Here is a 20,518-nt window from a genome sequence, read left to right on the forward strand (position 1 = left end):
GAGACACCAAGATAAATGTTTTTAAAAACGCCACGCTGTCCTACCGGTGCTGAGATGCTCGTTGATGAGGCCTCGGATCTCATCTAGCTGCTGGAGGTCGGAGGTCTCAAGGAGCGGGAGGAGGTCCCCCACGTTGGGCTGCTCCCTGGCCATGGTGGTGGCAGAGCTGGGGGGAGGCAGCGTCTCTCTTACGGTGTCCGTCCCTGCCTGCCTGGAGGACTCCTGGGGCCACCCACCAATACAGTCTCCAGGCACCTCTACATCGCACCGAGACAAATGCATAAACATTTCCCAGAATGAGTTAAGAGCTCTGATCTTGGATTAGCGGTCACATGACATTACCAACTCATAACTGGGGAGCAGGGTTTGTGCTCAGGGCATAATGGAAACAAATTGAAGTGTTGTCACTAATGAGGGCTTTTATGAAATTGACTCAGTCATAAAGAAGAAAGGCTCTGAGGAGATAAGCTACATTTTTCAGTGATATGATGATCTTGAGATGATATCATCCTTTCAGACAGACTGGCTTCACTTATCTTCGACAATATGTTCCCATTTTCATAGTTTTAATACACATGAACAGAATGGCTTTGCTATGAGGACTCACATTTTAGTGTTACTGAATTCTGTTGTATAATAAACAGAGGGTATTTTTACATGATCTAGTCTGTCTTTCTATTGTTTCAAAAAGAACACCAGGACTGTTTTCATGAATTGCTATGTTGTATCTTTGTCAAGTGAAAGCAGTACCTTCTCACCACCTTTATCCTTCAGTAAAGCCCTTAGCCCCCAAATGCCTAACTGGAGAAGCTCAGACGCCAACAGTGGAAGTGCTGGGCCACTCTCAGGTGTGAATGTGCGAAAACTGTGAGTGTAAACAGGTCGTGAAAAAAAAACAGCACTGCTCTGAAACGTCACTGGATAAATAAAGGTTAAACCTAATTTGCTGCTGCGGCTGAATAAGAGGCTATGATGTCATGCCCCAGACACCCGAAAAACAAGTTGTGCAGGCTGTGTGTTGGCCATAAATTAAAATGAACTGCAAAAGAAGCAATGAACGCTAGCATTTACCATCAGCACTAGCTTGCCAATTGTAATGACACATTTGTAATTCACTAAAGTAGGGATATAGCGATTGGTTAAGGCCTCAGTTTATCACTATCATATACCCAATATAATGGTTTAATTTGCATTACACATGTCACAGCCACACGCACACATTACATCATTGGTGGCTTTTGGGGATTTTCCCTTCAGTGTAGTGTGTTACATAGGGTTTTGTGCATGTTAATGGTCTTCATTGTATTCATTTAAAATTAAAAGACGCCCCTTTTCGCACCAGACCTTTTAACTTGTCATAACAAAAAGGCAAAAGCAGACCAAAACCTCAAAGGTTATACAATTTAGTACAAAGTAAAAGTTGAAGGGGCCCTATTATGCTCTTTGGGGTTTTCCCTTTCCTGTAAAGTGTTCTATAGGTAATTGTTTTCAATTAAAATCCTCTTTTTCCTACCACTTCTATGAATGTTCAGTTTATTTCAAGAACCTAGCCTAAATTAGACATCTAAATTATACCAATAAAGTAATTTACTTGCCTAATGTGTTTACCATTTCAGATTATTAGCTTATGATACATTTAGGCAGAACGCTGAGTCAGCCATTCACAGAAAAGGAGGCCAGTGGAGCCTTGCAAATCTCCATCTGAAGAAAACAGGCATAAATAATCCTGATAGGCAGGTCATCATCGCCAGGGTGCACCAGCAGCTTATTCCCTAAACACGAGATGAATGAATCAGCAGCAGACATCTCATCAACTCTTAAGATCGCGTTTGGCCCTCGACACGCGAGAGGATGAATCTGACAAACTGTCCCATTATCGCGGAGTATTCAATCTTTTCAACACAGTCACATGCTACCAGGAAAACAACAAGAGCTAATTTGGAGCGTGGGATGGGAAGATATTTCAATGAAGTCATATGTCAGATAAAAACACTGCCCTCTGGGTAGAAACATGACAATATAAATGTCCTCGGGCCTCTCTAGTTCTTCTCAACGTGCTCCCGTTCGTAGATTCACAGAAGAGGTCACGGCGCGATTGTCCCCCTGTTATCAATTAACTGCTCAGTCACAGGGTTGGCAGTCTGTGTGCAGTTTTTTTCACCCTGCGAGTTAGCGTCTTGCGAAAGGACAGGTCCGTCTGTGGCACAAACACGAATCGCACCGAGTGTGAACTCAGCTTGGGAACGTCAGAAGGACACAAAGGAGCTTTATGCGGCCTGAGCACTTCCATTTACACACTGGAATTACATTTGGCTGTGTGCAAGTTGTTTACCACCAGCCTCCTTTTCTCCTGTCCTGGGTGAATGCTTTAAAACGGTTTCATAAAAGACACAAACAGCCTGCTCAGTCCTTGTGAAGGAATGATTTTCAAGATCCTAAGAGCCCTTTTCAGGTAGCAAACGGCAGATTGCTTTTATCTACTTGCTGCAGGAGATGAAAGGAACTAGGGGAATTTGAAGTTGGACTAAACAGGGGTTTGAGCACATCTTACAATAATTGTCAGTACAGATTAATGAATGGTAATTACTTTTAACAATGCACCAATCGATCAGCCAATGGTGGCAGGTTTTGAGTTGATCGGCCATGACTGGTGACCATTGATCAACGTTGATAATTTTGCCGGTCAAATGTACACACATGTGCTGCATGGTGGTTTTTTTTGCCACACACTGAACAGTACAGACAGTAATGTGAAAGGCACACTCACTATGTTATCAGTGAAAAAATGTTCCAGCATGTTTGAAGAGAGGAACTAGGCGATTTGTGTCAAAAATAAACCATGGAGGAACAAGGTCTAGTATCGTGGTGCAATTCTGGAATAAAAGTTTCAAAAATGCTTTAACTATAATTCTAAATTTGATTTGTGGGGCAAAATGGCCATCACATCTTCCCAGAGATGATGTGATGTTTGGTTCTACCCAACCAGCTGTCCAAAGTCCAAAAGATATTCATATCATATTCAAAGTAGTAATTCCTTTTATCTGAGAATGCTTCTTTTTTTTTTTGCTAGAAACTTTAACATTAATCCATTTAATATTTGGTTTAAGTTAATTTTCTGTCAGCAGATTAATTGATGAATTGAGAGTCTGCAAGTTACTTGATGGTGATAATGATACAGACCATGAACTATCCTTAAATTACGTTACATGGTAGATGCACTGTGTTTTTTATATTGCCGGAATATGTGCTTTGAAACATGCCTATCGTCCATTTACGCGTGCAAACATAGGGACAAGAAGCTGGGATCTAACCGCCAATCTTGAAGGACAACCTGTACTACCTCCAGAGCCACAGCCACACATAAAACATCTAACAACTGAGATAAGAAAAATGTTATATAAAGAAAACCTCAAATGTAATTATTTATGAATAATAGGATCAAACCATGCAATATTACTGACATAAGGCCACTTGTTTATGTCATATCGTAAATATGATCTCTCTGAATATGCACTCAGTCGATACAGTCGATTAGCTAAAACATGCATTTTATGGTAACAGTAATGCATAATTCTGGGGCGTGTTTCTATCAAACATTTAGTCTACCGTGATATAGAACATAAACATGGTGGCCAAAATAATAGAAACCCGTCGTGGTTAAAAACGCAGTGCAATGCCACAGAATCCCAAACGGTAAGCTCCAACATGACAATACAGGTTTATTGACACCACTTAAAATACGTTTATGAAAAACAAAAGACTGCACCTATTCTAACTTAGCACCTCATAAACTGGCAATTGAGTTAACTAGTAGGAGAAGAAAACTTACAAAACGACATACTTCATTATTTGTGGGGGATTATATGTAAAGTAATTATACTTTTTAAGAGGGATCTATGTCGTGCTGTTAGTTGCTGGGGGGTTTACTTAACAGAATGTGTGGTATGTTGTTGACACAAGAATAAAACTATTAATTCGTTCATATCATAAAACAAAAAACCTCCAGCATCGGGCCGGTCAATAATAAGCAAACTATTAACAACAGTGAGTGGGTGGGAATCATCTGAATTTCTCCTTGCTAAATAACAAAAAAAAACAGTGTTAGGTCTGTACTTCCTGGAAATCCCACAGTCCCTCATTCTATACCAAACTTAATTAAGATCAGCAGATATCCATCTTCATTTAGATCACATCTTATTTTTACAAAAGTTCTTGCAAGGCCGCTTTCGTCTACGGACATTAAGCACTGATGCACTGAGAGACGAAGATGTTTTTAAAAGAGAGGTATTGCAAACAAGTATTTTTCTAATTGACAGTAACAAGAAAATAGTCTTGCAAGTGCCTTATAATGGTCACAGGGATTTTGAGGAGAGCCTCTGGTATTTCTCAGGGAATGTGCTTCCTGGGGGAAGTTCACTTCTTAAAAAAAAAAAAGGCTCCCTCTGTTATTCCGACGCTCAGTAAAGTGACACTTCACTACATTCAGGCCTTCAAAATAATAATTGTATGTTTCAGCTAGATCCATAATCTGTCAAATGTTCCTAAAGTATCCCAATAATTCAGTATTTGAAAGTTTTAATAACCAAAAACTATGGAACTCAATGCCTCTGAATATTAGAATCCTATCAATATTTAAAAAAAAACCTATATATATATATATCAGTTTAAATCATGCCAGCCATAAAAACACGTAGGAACTGGCTTTAGGAAATCAAATATACAGAAAACAAGCTGAATAAATAAAATAATTTGACATAAGAACATTTCAGAAACATCTAAGGTTTCTGTTCAGACATTGAATTCATCACCTCAGTAGTTCTGAAACACTGGCGACAGCCCTTCTACTCAGATGTTAGTGTTTTCATAACTTATACAAAGCTATGTCAGGCAGACATGCGACATGGTGACAGTGAGTTTAGTATAATATGACAGAGAGGTCAAGAAGGTCAAACCATGAAACTAGTGGACCGTTTTGTCTCCATGGTGGCAGGAAAGCTTAATGACGACTGAATGAACACATGCTAACAACAGTATATTAATGATTAGCATGGGGTACAAACTGGTGTATTAGAGTGGGATTGCAACCAAAATATAAAATAAGTATAGTGCAGAATGCTGCAAGACAAATATTTGTACTCTGATGCATAATGAGCAAACAATTAAGCAAATAGGCCATCATTATAATACGTCGTACTGACATGCATAAGGAGAGAGGGACAGATCGAGGACAAGCCCGGACAGAGCGCCTCAGAGCCCGGCCAGGCTCAGGTCTGAGCACCGCTGCTCTGGAGGACTGACCACTGGCTGCTTGTCGTAAACAACTCGCAGAGAACAATGGGCAGGGTTGGGTTTACTTTATCCGATTATAAAAATATGCATATATATGTTCTCCTGCGAACAGATAACCTATTCAAGCCCCGCAGAAAACGCAGATATAACCTCGATTAAACATCAAAGCACCAACGTCTACTAAATCCATCACTGGGTCTCTCCAAAAACAAGTCAGCCCCAGCGCGAGAGCTAACGTTAGCTGGGAGCAGCGACCCACTCTCGGTCGGGGATTTATCTTGCCTGTCAGCCGTGTTTTGCCGGCCAAAAAGCAAGCCGAACACCCCGTGTACAGTAAAACAAATCATATGCGTTGATATTCACTGTCAGAAAAACACATAAGCTATAAATAATTGGACCTGTTTACCTGTTAGAGTAGCTGCACTCCACAGGGCGCCGCCATCTTGAACACCTCACAGCCCATCCCACCGCAGTCTGCCTCCGCTGTCGGGCTGCATACAAACTAATCCCATAAATTAGCGCCCCGCAAGTCGCAAGAGAGACTTTTACAACTAATTAAACCTTAAAAATAGCTCTAAAAAATATGTTGACTTACATTAAGTCAATCTTAAATTATAATAGCATCCATAACCCGACACATTAATCGCTAGGTTGCAGAGCTAAGATTGTTTTTCCCATCTCACCCATTGGTGGAAGGATGAAATGTGTGTAATGCGGTTTCGCGTGACCCACATGTGAAGAGCGCACGCGCATATTAGATTTTTTTTTTACCAGGTAGTGGTGAGATCACTATGGAAGCCCATTGACGCCAGAAAATATTTTTAAAAATCGAGTAGTTAGGAATTGTAAAATGTAGGCCTATGTATGTATGTAGGCAGTATTTGGAAATAATTACATGTAATCAAACACGTAGTGTTTGCAGTAATCTTATCTCAAATACATGTATTTCTTGTTTGCCATTTGCTACTGAAACTACAAACAATGTTGTGCTATAAAAGTAAGCAATGATATTTATATTTTGCCATTACTCATCTTTAAATGAACACCCTCTGACCCACATGTGAAGAGCGCACGCACATTTTTGTCTACAGTAGGTAGTGTGGGATAAGCATTGAAGCCCAATAACGCCAGAAAATTAAATATAAAGTTAGGAATGACAAAATGCATGTATGCAGTATTGGGGAGAAGTGATAACATGTAATCACACTATTACTTTTACTAGATTTTGTAGTAACGTATATGTACTGTAACTCAAGAGTGGGCCTAACTCAATTATAGTAACATTCCTTTGTTGCCTTTACTTTGTGTAGATACATCTACAAACAATGTTCGGCCATAAAAGTAGAAATGGTATTTAATATTGCCATTACGTATGCCATGACTCTTGTTGAAGATGAACAGTAGTTGTTAAAAAATTGAACTGTTGAAACAACTTCAAAACATTCATCTGCTACTCAGTATGATGTATCTAATACCTAATATATATCATTCCAATAACTTGTATATAGACTTGTACTGCACTATTCCACATCATCACTTTATTTTATAACTATTTTTCTTTTTGTATTGCTCTTGCTCTTATTGTTATTATGTTATTATGTTGCATTGTTGGAGAAGCCTGTGACATAAGATTTTCAACTACATAATTACTCTGTAGCTATGTCAGATTGACAATAAAGAACCTTGAACCTTGAACCTTGAACTTGTACATCTTCATACAGTTGAGCATCAAACGGGAAAGTAGAAATATAAGTAACAAAAGATTAACATAGCCTATAAACCTTGACTGAATGTAATTCTGGCATGTACTGTGGACGATGGAGTAGTAATAATAATAATAATAATAATAGTTTATTTTGTAAGCGCTTTTACAGGGGCTCAAAGTCGCTTTACAGAGATAGTGAAAAGAAAAGAACAACAAATAAATATAGTTAAAGTCACATTAAAATCAATCAATACAACAACAATCACACATTAAAAGCCAGATTGAAGAGGTGAGTTTGAAGGTGGTATAGAGTGAATGTAACTGGTATACAAAATATGATGCAAACATCTTGAAAATGTGGTTACAAATTGTATTGTATCATGTTCTTATATATTTCATTTTACAACATTATTTTTCATTATCCTAAACTGCGATAAGTTATATTATAAAACTGTAATTATCTATTTTGTGTCATAACATCCTGATGATAAAAACAGCCAAATAAATTCATTTTAAATCTGAAAAAATAAGCTAAATTCTTATTTTTTTAATGATTTGTATTACATACAGAAAGGATGAAACAAAATGTATGTGAATTAATAAGTTACGTTTGATAGAGTGGAAAGATGTATTTATAAATACATTTAAAAAAAACAATTTTAGAGATCAAATATTATAAATATAAGAAAATCTCTAATACCAGTTCAAGTCTCAAGAGTCAAGACACTCTGTCCACCAGATGTCGCACGTGCACCTCCTCCTTATATAAATCCTCATCCTCAAAATGTGTATCCAGTCTTCCACTTGCTCTTCAAGATTTACATATAAATATATAATAGAAATAAAGTGATTTCTGAAAACTTTTCTCACCTACTAATATTTTGTAACTGCCTTATTAGATCATATCAACATATCTTTTAGTTATGTTACCTACATGCGTGACACTGAAGCATCAAACTAAGAAATCTGTCATGTCTGAATACTGACAGGCTTTGGCAAATAAAGACAGAGTCAGCAGTGTAACGTTGTCAGTCTCACGGACTGGTTTGGTGTGTGTATCTTTGGAGGTGCTACAGTCTCATATGATCATTTAAATCCTTCACACAACACAGTCATACACACAGTACGATTCAGAGTAAATCCTGTAAATCAAACAGTGTGTGGTGGAAATATTTGGTCGGATTTTCGTGGTAAAATCTTGTTTCTGTTTTTCCTATTCTTTTATTTTTATAAATAGTGATTTAGTTGTTTTTTTTGGGGGACATTTCTCTCTAAGTTCAGCAAAAAGGCAAACTAATTAAGCTTAAATTAAAGCACAAAAAGGTTCTTTGGAAGAAAGTATTTATTGACTTTATTTTTTAAACATGTACCTTATAATATTCCTTTTACCCCGGAGCATTGGGTGTTTTGTGTGCTAACTGTTCAGTGACAGAGAAGGCCTGTGTTTTTTACGCAAATTCGCACCTGCAGGTTGGCCTTTTCATTGGTTGAAACCACAGTCAGATTCCCCTTGCGAAATTATCTGATTGAAAATCAGGGAGGGGAGAAAAGGGGAGAGCAACAAGTGTGATGGTTTTACACTGCTTTGCTTTGCTGACTTTTTAGTAAAGGATTTTAGCGACGAATTTCCCTCATCTTAGCTTCTTTACAACCGAAGAAGAAGGACATTACTTTTTATTACACCGATTTCCATTTTGCGGGAACTTTCTTGGTTAACGGTGAGTAAAATAACTTCTAAATACAGTTAGTAAAACTTGTAATACTATTTCAACAAATAATATAACAATTTAAGCCGTACGAATATCAAACAACTGCTAATTAAACTTTATTCTGTTGACCAAGAAGAAAGATATAGCCTACGCATATTCACTTAAGTTACCATAGTAGGCTACTTGACATTACTGCTGAGTATCCCACTGGGAACATAAACAAAACATGTAAATTAAATATAAAAGTAACTGAAATTATAAATATAACTGTATTCAGAATATCTTAGATTTAAAAACATGTAGCTAGTGACGTCTTTTTACGTCTTTCACTTGTTTGGTTTCCATGGTGAATTTTGTTTTTATCCTAATTTTGTCGCACATGTTTTTGTATCGTTTAGGATCAACATGCCGCGGTCATTTCTGGTGAAGAACAAAAGGTGCACGTCCTTTAATGTTCACCGGTCATATGAAGACGAGCCGAAGGCCCCCTTACAAACAGGTAATAGCCTACTGCAATAAAACGTTTAATTATCTAAATATATTTGGAAATACGGTTAGGTTAATTAAATTAAAACTGCCTTCTTGTACTGCCTTAAGTCGTTATTTTGAAGCAGCTGCTGTCTGAAATATTTGCATGAATTTCGATTTGAAGGCAGATTATATAAGAGATATGCACTAATCCTACATATGTTATTAATGATGGTAAAACACTGAATATAAGTTAACCAATTTAAGAAATTGTGACGACTTGCAGAGTTTTATTGTTTTATGAAATGCACAATTTGAGGGTTTTTCTTTATTTGAATCAATAACACTGTTAATTGTACATACATGATATATATATTTCACATATCCAACAGTATATCGTTTTCAGTATTTATTCTACTGTACACTAATTTACTTTTTGCTTTATCTTTATCATTTTATATGTACATATTTTTCTAATTCACTATTTTATGTATGTTTCTTTAATGTTCTATAGCTTCTATGTTGCAATGTTGGAAGACCCTGAGACTTATAATATTAACTATGCTATAGTTATTCTGCATTATGACAAATAAAGCCTTTCAATCTCCTGAATCTTTTATTTATTGTGGTTTTGCAGATGCCCCACCTGAGGCTCATCAGAGCACAGACTCTGAAGACAGGCCTCAGTCGGAGGAGCAGTCTTCCCCTGCAGACCCCTGCTCCTTTGAGGAGGAGGTGAAGCTCGAAAGCCCCTTACCTGCTCACCCAGAGCCAACCAGACCCCCTGTGGCTCCCACTCAGCCATACTACCTCAACGGTGAGCTGCAAAAGCATATATCTCCTTCAGATTTTATAAAAATATTTTACTTTTTACGCTGCTATGGACAATATTGCAATAATGCACATTATATGGACAATCTTGCACTAATATTTATTTTTGCACATTCGATGGACAATCTGCACTAATGTACATTCTCAAAATATTGAGACTGTTATTTTGTATATTGATTGTTGTGTTTTTATTTAGGTCTTAATGTGTGCAAAATGTGTCTTTGACTGTGTATATCTATACATATTTGCACACATATTTTATATACATTTGTTTTTATATTCAGGATTGTGGGAAACAGTATTTCGATCTCTCTGTCTGTACACACAAACTGGAAGATTGACAATAAAGTTGACTTTGACTTGACTTTAAAACCTTCGTTCAGATGGATGATTTTCTGTATGTGTTCTCCCTCAGAGCCTCACATGGCCGGATTCCCTCCCTACTACAAGCCGCCGTACGCCTGGGAGCCGATGCCCCCCTCCTATAAGATTCGGCAGATGAGCTTCAGCCCCACGGTGCTGCAGCACGCCAGCAGCCTGTACGGGTCCCACATCAGCCGAAGCCCCCAGCCCCAGCAGCCTCTGGACTGCAGCACGCACTACTCCCCCACCTCCAACACCTTCCACTGTCTCACCTGTGAAAAGGTAGGTCAGCATCACACCTGTACATATGTACTATAATATGTGACTGTTCTAAATACACTCTAAAAACAAATGCTCCAAAAGGTAAACAAATAAATAAACGCAGCAGAGTGCATTGACCTTTTTGAGTTAAGTCAACTTAAATTGAAATTATGTTTAACCAAGAACCTACACTGAGTTGGAGGAATTTGTAATGTGTTTTTCAAATATATTTTTAATTACATTTGACTTGAGCCAAAACGTTTAGATTGAATTTCCAAAAAACAAATACTTTTTACATATTACTTTTACACAGGAATTATTGTATGTACAATTTCCATGACTGTAAACGCAAATGTTTAGGTTGACATCAGTTAAAAAAATTGCTGCAGTAGTTTTCATTTGTTAAATATCTTTGTTGAAGTGTGTATCACATTACATTATACCAAAAGTTTTCAACAACTTAGACCAAGTGAAACTAATCAAGATAACAATCCATTTCATTTGGTCTCTGTGATGATGGTGTATCACCTCTGGGTATTTGTTTTATTTATGATACTTTTCTTATATTTTGGTTGTTTTAAGATATTGTATATTTTAGCCGGATGATGGATTATGGTAATCGGTTGCTGGTTCTTAATTTATCAAAGAAACAACCTGAGGAAACGTTGGAGACAGCCAAAACAACCTAGAACAAAACTATGATTTTATCATTACCGTTGTTTACTTATTTATCACCTGGTCTTGTTGTTTTAGAGAGGTGGAGACCTCTGCGGTTAATTCGGCTCCCAGTAAAAACCTCCTCAACGTCTTGATGTGAAGTTATCACACGAACAAGCTGAGCAACAACTGCTAAAGAAACAGAGATCTTTTATGTGAACAGCTCTACTTTAATATTTGTACCTGTTTTAATCACAGTGTTTGTTTTGGAGTGGAGATGACCTGTGTGGATAATGAGGCTCCCGTTAAAAACCTCCTGAACAATGAACAATGAAGTAATCCCAGTAAGAAGCTGACTGCGTTGATGTTAATGGTTAAGACAACAACTCCCATGTTATCTGTTTCAGGTGTTCTCAACGCCCCACGGACTGGAGGTTCACGTCAGGAGGTCGCACAGTGGAACGAGACCTTTCGGATGCAGCATCTGCAGGAAAACCTTCGGCCACGCCGTGAGCCTGGAGCAACACATGAATGTCCACTCCCAGGTAAATCTATGGTGACACTCCAAAGCTGTATGACATATTAAAAGTTTCTTGAATTGAATGGGCTACTCAATTAAAGTTTGTCTTCTTGTTTATTGACAAAAGGATCAAATTCAATAAAATCCAGTAGACAATAGCGGCACATACATTATGTATAAGTGATGTAAATACATATGAAGGGCATAATTAAAGTTAAAATAAGCAGATATTTCAGTTCCAAGAGAAAAGTTGAAATCTTTAAAAATGTAAAATGGATGGGTTGTGCCTTTTGAAAAAGCTGCTTTTGCATTTACCTGACCTAGTTCTGAGTTTTAAAGGTTTTTCCCAAGTTGTTAAGTTAATGGCACTAAACATGACTTAATACATCTGAAGAAATGGTTATGATATGAAAAAAGAATCAAGACATTCCCATTAGCAAAAGTTGATTTCACTCAATCCATAGTTTAGTTTTTACGCAATATAAAAAACCTGACCTTTTCCCACCAATGGACCCACCAACAGGTCTATTGAGTAGATATTGTTGGTGTTCAAATTTCCATTTTATTCTTGTACTATTAAGAACTTCTTGTCTATGCTGGTCTAAATGTGACCTATAAACTTGGAGAAAAATGATCTTTTCTCACATCTTTTTTATTTGTTGATAACTGTGTAACGCTTTTACTTTCTTCTTTGACCAGGAAAAAAGCTTTGAGTGCAAAATGTGCGGGAAAACCTTCAAGCGCTCCTCCACTCTGTCCACACACTTGCTCATCCACTCGGACACGAGGCCGTACCCCTGCCAGTACTGCGGCAAGAGGTTCCACCAGAAGTCTGACATGAAGAAACACACGTACATTCACACCGGTAGGTCACAGTCATTTTACAAAAGGCGACCTTATATGAAGCTGTTCATGGATGTTATTATCTGCTATCCAGGTGCAGCAAGCAGGAATTGTTTCCAGGAGTAATAAAACTACTGATAAATCAGAAAAAGAAACTTAAACAAATATCCTGTTGATTTGCATATCTGGTTTTCCTGCTTCCACGCAGCGCTCTGTGAAAGGAGGTCTATGCTGGTGACATTTGTTGCAAATAAATGTTTGACAAATCTGAACAATGGCATGATTCTTCACCCGTAGTTGTTATTGCAAACATTTTCGAGGGAAAACTCATACAAGCACCATTTTGAATGAATTGAAGATATTGGATATTATTTCTTACTGTGTTGTTTTTGTGTGTTTTATTATAGGTGAAAAACCCCACAAATGCCAAGTGTGTGGTAAAGCGTTCAGCCAAAGCTCCAACCTGATCACACACAGTAGAAAACACACAGGCTTCAAACCATTTGGGTGTGACATTTGTTCAAAGGGCTTCCAGCGAAAGGTGGATCTTCGCCGACATCACGAGAGTCAGCACGGCCTGAAATGAAAAGGAAAACAGTGTCTATGTGTACATTTCTATTAAATAAGCTGATATTGATTCCTCATTGAAGGCCATTTATAATGAAGAAATTGAGTGATTGATGAAAATGTATCTGTTAATATATTAAGTGGTCATTTAAAGATGTGCTTACATGATGAGTGGGAGATGTGTCAATGCTAAATATACTTTTATTTTTGATTTCATATAATTTATTTAAAGTATGCCTGATCAATGTGTGTGAGCTGTTCAATGCTTTCAATTGGAATAAAAGGGTGAAATGTCTGCCAATCTTTGTTTTTTCTTTTAGAATAACGACATGCAAAGGGAAATGCAATATAACATCTTCGTGCCCTTAAGGCAGAATACATGTTTGTCTAAGATGACTGGATGAGAACTGGATGAGAACTGTAAACACACTTTTACTCCTCCGTTCGCCTCTTTCTGTGTGTTTTGTCACTTTTCCTGTCAGAGCAGGATGTAAAATATCTAACTGCGGCCTTGGGTGAAAATCTCTTACAGGGACGATGTGAAATGGAGTTCAAATAACACACAGAACAGCATGCAAATATAAACCCAGAGAGTTGACTGGAAAGCAGATGAAGGATTAGGGTTAGGGTTAGTCTACTAATCTGAGTAGAAAATCAAAATTGCCCAAACTGTTGGATGGACTGCAACAAACTTTGGCCACACACCTTTGCACACATGCAGTCAGTGTAGCTGCTCAGCCCTTACCCTGCGGTGAGTCGAATCGGGTACAGGGATTAATACAGGACTGTGTAAAAAGGGATTGATTACTTAGTCAACTGTTACCACACCCAGCCGCCTTTTGGATTAACTTCAACAAACAAGTGTCGGCTCTAACGAAGACACACCCCCTTCCTCAAACACCAAACCTGTTAGGACATTAAGCTGCTCGAGGCAAATCAGATCATCACCTGGGCCTTATAAATCTGACACCAACGGGATGCAGCGCTGCCAGAACTTGTACAAGTGTTGGTTTTTGGATAAATTGGACCAATTGCTGATATAAGATAGTGATGGCAATACCTTTTTCTCAATTTGTTCTCAGTGGGGCAATGATGACACATTTTTTCTAGGCCGACCCAGGTTAGCATCGCAAGGCAGAAAGCTAATGGGATTTGTCCATTGGGTAATATAGCAGAAAATAACATCTGTGGCAAACAAATGTCTTTGATACATATTTGACTCCATATTTGAAGTGTACATGCAATGCCAGAAGTAAAAAGCTAACTTTAGGCTACAAACAAACATCATGGTCACTTGACCTTAATGTCACCACCGCTAAGCTACAGGCGGCTAATGTTCGCATTGTGATGTTTAGTAGTCTCATTTAGTCGATGTTAGCAACCACTGTTGATACATAGAAGTATTCGATATTCAAGTAAGGTGTGTTTACTCGTGTATTTTTTGTCACAGAACACAAATAGAACATGTCTAAAAGGTCAACTATTATGCAAAATCCACTTTTTCATGTCTTTTATACATAAACATGTGTCCCCTCTGTGTAAAAGAGATTCTGAAAGTTTCAGGAAAAAAGATTCGCTCACTTTTTGTCCTGATCCATTTATATAAAAACCTGTCTGAAAATGAACTTATCAGATTTTGGCCACTTTATGATGTCATAACGATTTTTTGGCTTGTGTAACCATTAGCCAATCACCAACCAAGGTAACCCCCCCCACCTTATCACCTGAATCTCCTCCTAGAGCACCATTGTGTTACCAAATATCTCTCAGAGGGGCGTTGGGAGTGGCTCCTTATTTTCATCTAAAGTAAGACAGAGAATCAGCACTTTTGAAACAGGGCTGAAACAGAGGGGATTATGGGTAATGCTGCAATGCATGACCTGTTTGGTATTTTGAGGTCAAACACTTCAGAGACATATTTTGTGTATATCTGAGACCTATAATAAAGTAATGAAAAACTGTATAATAGGGGACCTTTAAGTTTGTGTTGACTACAGATATATTTTAAGGCATATAACTAAAGAAAGGGGACCAGTAGTGGTGAAATGCAAACTACTTTCTAGGTTTCTGGACTTCTTCCTGCATCTATGGGATCTTTAAAAAATACATATATGTACTAACAATTAAAACCTGGGATCATGATTTCCCCCGTGTTGTGCCGAGGGGAGTCACTGCTGCAGAAATCAGGGAGGACGAGTTAGGGCTTACGGTCTGGCAAACAAATCTGAGGCCTTTATGCAAAATGTGTTGCCATTACCACGGCAACAGGGTCCGTTGTGATCCTGTACAGTTACAACTGCTGCTGCCACCACCACATCCTGGTGAGAGCAGACGGAGCAAATCAAAATACTGCACAGGTTTAACCAACAGTAAAGGGATGCATTTTGGGTGGGACCTAACAAACAGGACATGAAGTTCCTGAAAGGGGAGGAGCCAAGCCTGGGGGGAAACGGGAAAAAGTGAAAATAGTGTGGAGAGGTCACCTGTAACACAAGTGTACAATTGTTTGGTTGTGAAAAGCTTAAAGTGGAGAATGTTTGCTTTGTAACAGAGATGTCTGAGAGAAAAGCAGATGAAGACTGTGCAGGAACTTTTTATGTGGTTATCTAAACTTTTGTTCATTTGCATATGTGTTCCCTGAAGCGTTCGGTATCGTGAAACTTGCAAATTTACTCTTTCTAACTGTTCACCTCTCACAGAGCACCACTAGTAAAACATACGTTTCTGAAATTCAGTACTCAGCATGAAAAAGTGCATTCAATATATTGAATTTATAGTATGTTTGCAGTGTGGCACAGTGGATAGAGCCTTGGTGATGGGATCAGGGGGTCACAGGTTCAAACCCCACTGCAGTCAGCATGTCGTTGTGTCCCTGGGCAAGACACTTCACCCCAAATTGCTCCTGTGGGGATTGCCCACAGTATTGAGTATGTAAGTCGCTTTGGATAAAAGCGTCTAACAAGTAACATGAAATGTGTGACAGAAGTCATTTCTTCAAGTTGCTGCCAGTACAGTGGAGCCTTAGCACTAAAAACCAACGCTGTTCCATCCAACAGCCAACAAATGAACAAATCAAGACTCAAACATCAGCACTGTGGCTCAAAAACTAACAAACCCCAGTCCAAATGCAGTTCTGTCCCTCTGTATCTCACATACATGAACAGATAGATCACACAGCTCAAAATTTGTCTTGCAAATGAGCATGCAAATGAACCCTGGCTGCTGCTGTGGTGTGGAAACACTGCAGGATGGCAGGAGAGCCTGAGGCATCGAGGACACAGTCAACATCAACTGCTATGTTTGGAAAAGCACATCCCCCCCTAAAAAAAATCACTTTTACAGTTGTAGGACCCAGATTTGTTCCTCCTTTTTCTACATTTAATCTGATTCTGTGTTGGCTGTAAAAGCAGCTCAGGATGTTTGACTTACAAGTTGTATTATCACTAACACAAACTGTTCCTCTACTTTAAGGGTGAATTTGACAGAGCAGCATGTCAAGTGCTTTCCATAACATCAGGTTATTTAATAATGTTAATTTAAAAGATAGTTTAATGTTAATTTAAAATGTAAGACCAAGTGGTTCATGAGTGTTGAACCCAATGAACCAGTTACTTTGACTATTCATATTTAGGAATATATGTCAAAACCCCTGAATTAAACTTTAAAGGTAACTTTATCCAGTACGAGACGCTTTAAAAGTTGAATTTGTCATGTGTTGGTCTTTTATTTTGAAATAAAATACATCTAATTATGCAGGTGTTACAGCAGCACAGGGATGTGTACGGTGGCCAGGAAAGGTAAAGCTGCAATTATGTAGGCTTACAAATCTGTATAAGAGGTGTTACTTATCATATTTTCTAAAAACAGGACCAGACTACCTAGAGCTGCTGTTTATAGAGCTTTCACCTGTGACACAAATGATACATTTCAAAACTGATTGTACCTTTTATAAAGAATAGAAATATTAGATGTAATAATATCTCAGCCAAGTGTGTCTCCCTTCGTAACAATGAAGAGTTGTATCTCACACAAATGGCTCCCGTACCGTCAAAATGGCGGCAATATTACAAAAACCGGGATTTTCATCATAACATATCTGGATGGAATTAATTGGCAGTTTCACTGGTTCAAAACAAAACTACAATTATCTATGGATGACAGTTTCGAGCCACGAAAAAGGCCAAACTGGTAGGTTAGGCATGTTTTTAGCCGACCAATTGCCACTAATACTTTTTGCTCCTGAAGTAATGGGGAGGACTTGCTGCCCTAACCTAACGGTTAAGAGGAGCGAGGGGTAAGCAGTCAATTCTGGTATGAAACAGCCGATGACATAGGTTTTTCAAAAAGTGTGAATGACCACACCCATGAGAGCATAAAGTCATACATGTACACCGACATATTAGACTGATAGATCCAGAAGTATACGAGATTAGCTCTGGACGAACGGACAGATACACACACAACCAAAAAACAATAGTATTAAGTAAACAAAATCACACATTTGAAAGTTATTTCCAAAATATTACACATCAAAATATTGAGTAAAGAGTGTAAGGACTTGGAGCATATGTTAACCCATAGAAAACATATTAGATATTTTGTGTTTGAACCATAAAATACACAGTTTATTAATAAGATCTACAAGTATCAAGGAAAAGTTGGCCCTTAAGTCCTTATACACAACTACAGTAAGCTATTCCTTGTCTTTTTAAACTCAGTGTTGAATGACATGCCAGTGATCCATCACGCTGACAGAATCCAAATAGAAAAAGAAACTGTCAGCAGATTTCCTCCGTGTGACTGAACACAGGAAGATGCAGTATGATCACATCCTGTGTGTGTGTGGGTGAGATACTATTTGATTGCCAGTGGCACTGTGTTGTGGTCCAGGCTGAACGTCCTGGCCTCCCATTGATAAGTGCAGTGATGACGCACCGAAGGCCACTCCTACAAAGAGACGTAAGAGTGACGGGGAAAAAAGTTTTCTGTGGTTCCTGGGATTTAATTATCTATTTCACAAGTAGGCAATTCAAAATGTTGACTTTAAGCCTGTTATCAATAGCAGAAGAGACCAAACACTTCAAAATACAGGAAATAGAAAAAAAGAACATGCCAATTTAGAAAATGCTCATGAACATCCCTTGATGTGGTTACAGGTCTCGGAAACCGTTTAAAAATTAGCTCAGTTTGTAAATGTTGATGTTTAATGAACTTCAGACTCTTTGTGGACTCTTTATTAAAACTCCATTTAAATATATGCCTCACAAAATGCATTTGTATTTCCTGCAAAAGATAAATCAATCGTCACGCCTTTAAAATATGTCAGCGGTGGTGAGTGCTGATACTGGCTTGGATGGAAGCCATGTGTACAGGAACCATACACCTAACTCTGCCCTATGTTTCCCTGCCACTGCCAGAAGTGTTTCATAACGGCAAACCATGCCATACAAATTTGACTACTAGATACTGATTTGTAATGAATATTAATCTGAAAAGAAAATCTTTGATTTTAGCAACACATTTCATGGGGAAGGTTTAAACGAAGCATCATACCATGCAGTGTTTCCAAACCTAGGGATAACGTCCACTACAATGGTTAAATCTGAAGGTTCATGACAGGATAAAAGGGGACAAATAATATTTAAGCTAGTTAACATGTTGATCTTTTCATTTCCAGGCCTCTTTAATTATCATGGTGTAGAATATTTTTTAACCAGTGAAATGGATCAAAATTAGACATTGGCAATTTAAGAGTAGCATCTAAAAAACAGCATGGTATGAAAGGTGTGCTCATATATAAAACATGAAAACTACGGATGACTTACAAAAGTGCAGCGCAAGCAATTAACTATAATAATCTTGGATTTTGCATACAGAAGATGACAAGGCCCTATAGGTGTGTCTTAATGCATACTCCACATACTCAAATATTGTCATGCATACAGAAAGTCTTTCAGACTAACATACAGCCAGCTGCAAACCCAAGTCAGAAACGTTGGATGTCCGGAAGCTGAGAGAAGGGATGACAGGAGAGGGGAAACGCTGAGTGAGAAGTCAGAGTGAGTGTCAGAAGGGGGAAATCTGAAGGCAGCAGGCTCTTTCAGAGTAACCGTCTGATAACCTTATCATGGCCTCCCCACACTGTAACGGCTGGAACAGGCCTGCTGTGTGCAGGGAGGAGTGGACAGGCCTTTGACTGAGATAGCACCCAGAGCTGGAACACTGTTCGATGGACGAGGGCCCCCTAGAGAAGAGACAGAAAAAAAAAGTTGAAATCCTTACCACAGAACACAACAGATTGTCAGTCTTTTGTCCCCTCCTCCTTATATCCATACCACAGAACACTGAGCTTCACAGTGTGATAAGCCAGGCTGGACGTCACCATTTATGTGTTTATTGAAGCTCTGATAGTGCTCAAGTTGATTCAAATTCGTTCGGACATGCTTCAACATTTTATGGGTTCTTCATTGGCCCATGCTACACCCATCTTTCAAGTTACATGAAAATGGGTTCGGTAGTTTTTCCTGGTCCTGCTGATAAACAAACCAACAAAGCAATCATAGTTAACAGTGTTTTCGTCAGAATTGGTAGACTTAATCAAGAAAACCAATGAAGGGAGTCTTCTAGTTTATATTTCAGAGCAAACTTGTTTCTATCAAAGATGAAGGGTAACTGCCAGATATTTCAGCCATCATTAGTTCTTGTCCAGTGTTGTTGAAGTTTTCTAGCTAATATAAGGCCATGAGCCCTTTTCACTGCAGGTATTTTTACCTTGTCATAGCAGAGCAAGCACAGGTGTCACTGATAATGCTAACGATGGCTTCTCTATAATCAGCTGAGTAGGTCAATCAGAGAGCCATCGTTAACATTATTGATTACACCTGTGCAAATGTGAGCAGTCCAAAAAATAATCTTACACAGAATCAGATGGGTGACTCATATTTAAACAAATACTTTGTATTGCTGTCATGCCTCTATGTTGAACAAAATGATTTCCAAAACATTTAAAATGTTAATGATTTGAACTAAGTATCGGCTATGTTTTAAAAAACTAAAAAGTTCAAACTTCTTTAACTGTCCCACAACTCATGTAGCATTTATGCTAAACTTAAATATTCACAATTTATTTTTATGTAAGCAGTCTTACATTGGTGTGTCCGGCAGTGGCTCAGTCAGTAGGGGCTTGGACTGTGAGCTGTAGGGTCGCCGGTTCAAGTCCCCGACCAGACCTAAAATATGGAGTGTGGACTGCTACTTGGAGAGGTCTCAGTTCACCTCCTGCCCTGCCGTGGTGCCCTTGAGCAA

General features: G+C 38.4%; 2 protein-coding genes and 1 long non-coding RNA gene across 3 annotated transcripts in view; 1 reads left to right on the forward strand and 2 right to left on the reverse strand.

Annotated features, from left to right (window-relative positions):
* tsc1b (TSC complex subunit 1b) overlaps positions 1–5,920 on the reverse strand; it is a 28,846-nt gene extending 22,926 nt beyond the window's left edge. Inside the window, exons 1-2 of the mRNA XM_034125791.1 lie at positions 5,696–5,920; positions 45–257 (exon numbers count right to left, since the gene is read on the reverse strand). Coding sequence (XP_033981682.1) covers positions 45–153 — 109 coding nt within the window. The 5' untranslated portion in view covers positions 154–257; positions 5,696–5,920. The remainder of the gene's footprint in view (positions 1–44; positions 258–5,695) is intronic.
* Positions 5,921–8,527: 2,607 nt separating this feature from the next.
* Positions 8,528–13,514, forward strand: gfi1b (growth factor independent 1B transcription repressor). Its single transcript, XM_034125650.1, has 7 exons — positions 8,528–8,712; positions 9,102–9,202; positions 9,809–9,988; positions 10,418–10,647; positions 11,691–11,828; positions 12,503–12,668; positions 13,054–13,514. Exons 2-7 carry the CDS (start codon positions 9,109–9,111, stop codon positions 13,230–13,232), a joined length of 987 nt encoding a protein of 328 aa, XP_033981541.1. The 5' UTR covers positions 8,528–8,712; positions 9,102–9,108; the 3' UTR covers positions 13,233–13,514.
* A 3,712-nt stretch (positions 13,515–17,226) lies between these two features.
* Positions 17,227–20,381, reverse strand: LOC117479059. Its single transcript, XR_004555521.1, has 3 exons — positions 20,361–20,381; positions 19,549–19,746; positions 17,227–19,457 (listed from the first exon to the last, which is right to left on the reverse strand). It is a non-coding gene; the product is annotated as an uncharacterized LOC117479059 (long non-coding RNA).
* Positions 20,382–20,518: the final 137 nt, after the last annotated feature.

The sequence above is a fragment of the Trematomus bernacchii genome, unplaced genomic scaffold (assembly GCF_902827165.1).
Source record: "Trematomus bernacchii unplaced genomic scaffold, fTreBer1.1, whole genome shotgun sequence".
Classification (NCBI taxonomy): Eukaryota; Metazoa; Chordata; class Actinopteri; order Perciformes; family Nototheniidae; genus Trematomus; species Trematomus bernacchii.

Bases quoted from the DNA above. Each gene is read 5' to 3' on its own strand.
- gfi1b (XM_034125650.1), top strand. From the start codon at position 9,109: ATGCCGCGGTCATTTCTGGTGAAGAACAAAAGGTGCACGTCCTTTAAT. The intron at 9,203-9,808 runs GTAATAGCCTAC...GTGGTTTTGCAG, and splicing joins GAAGGCCCCCTTACAAACAG to ATGCCCCACCTGAGGCTCAT. The intron at 10,648-11,690 runs GTAGGTCAGCAT...TATCTGTTTCAG, and splicing joins ACTGTCTCACCTGTGAAAAG to GTGTTCTCAACGCCCCACGG.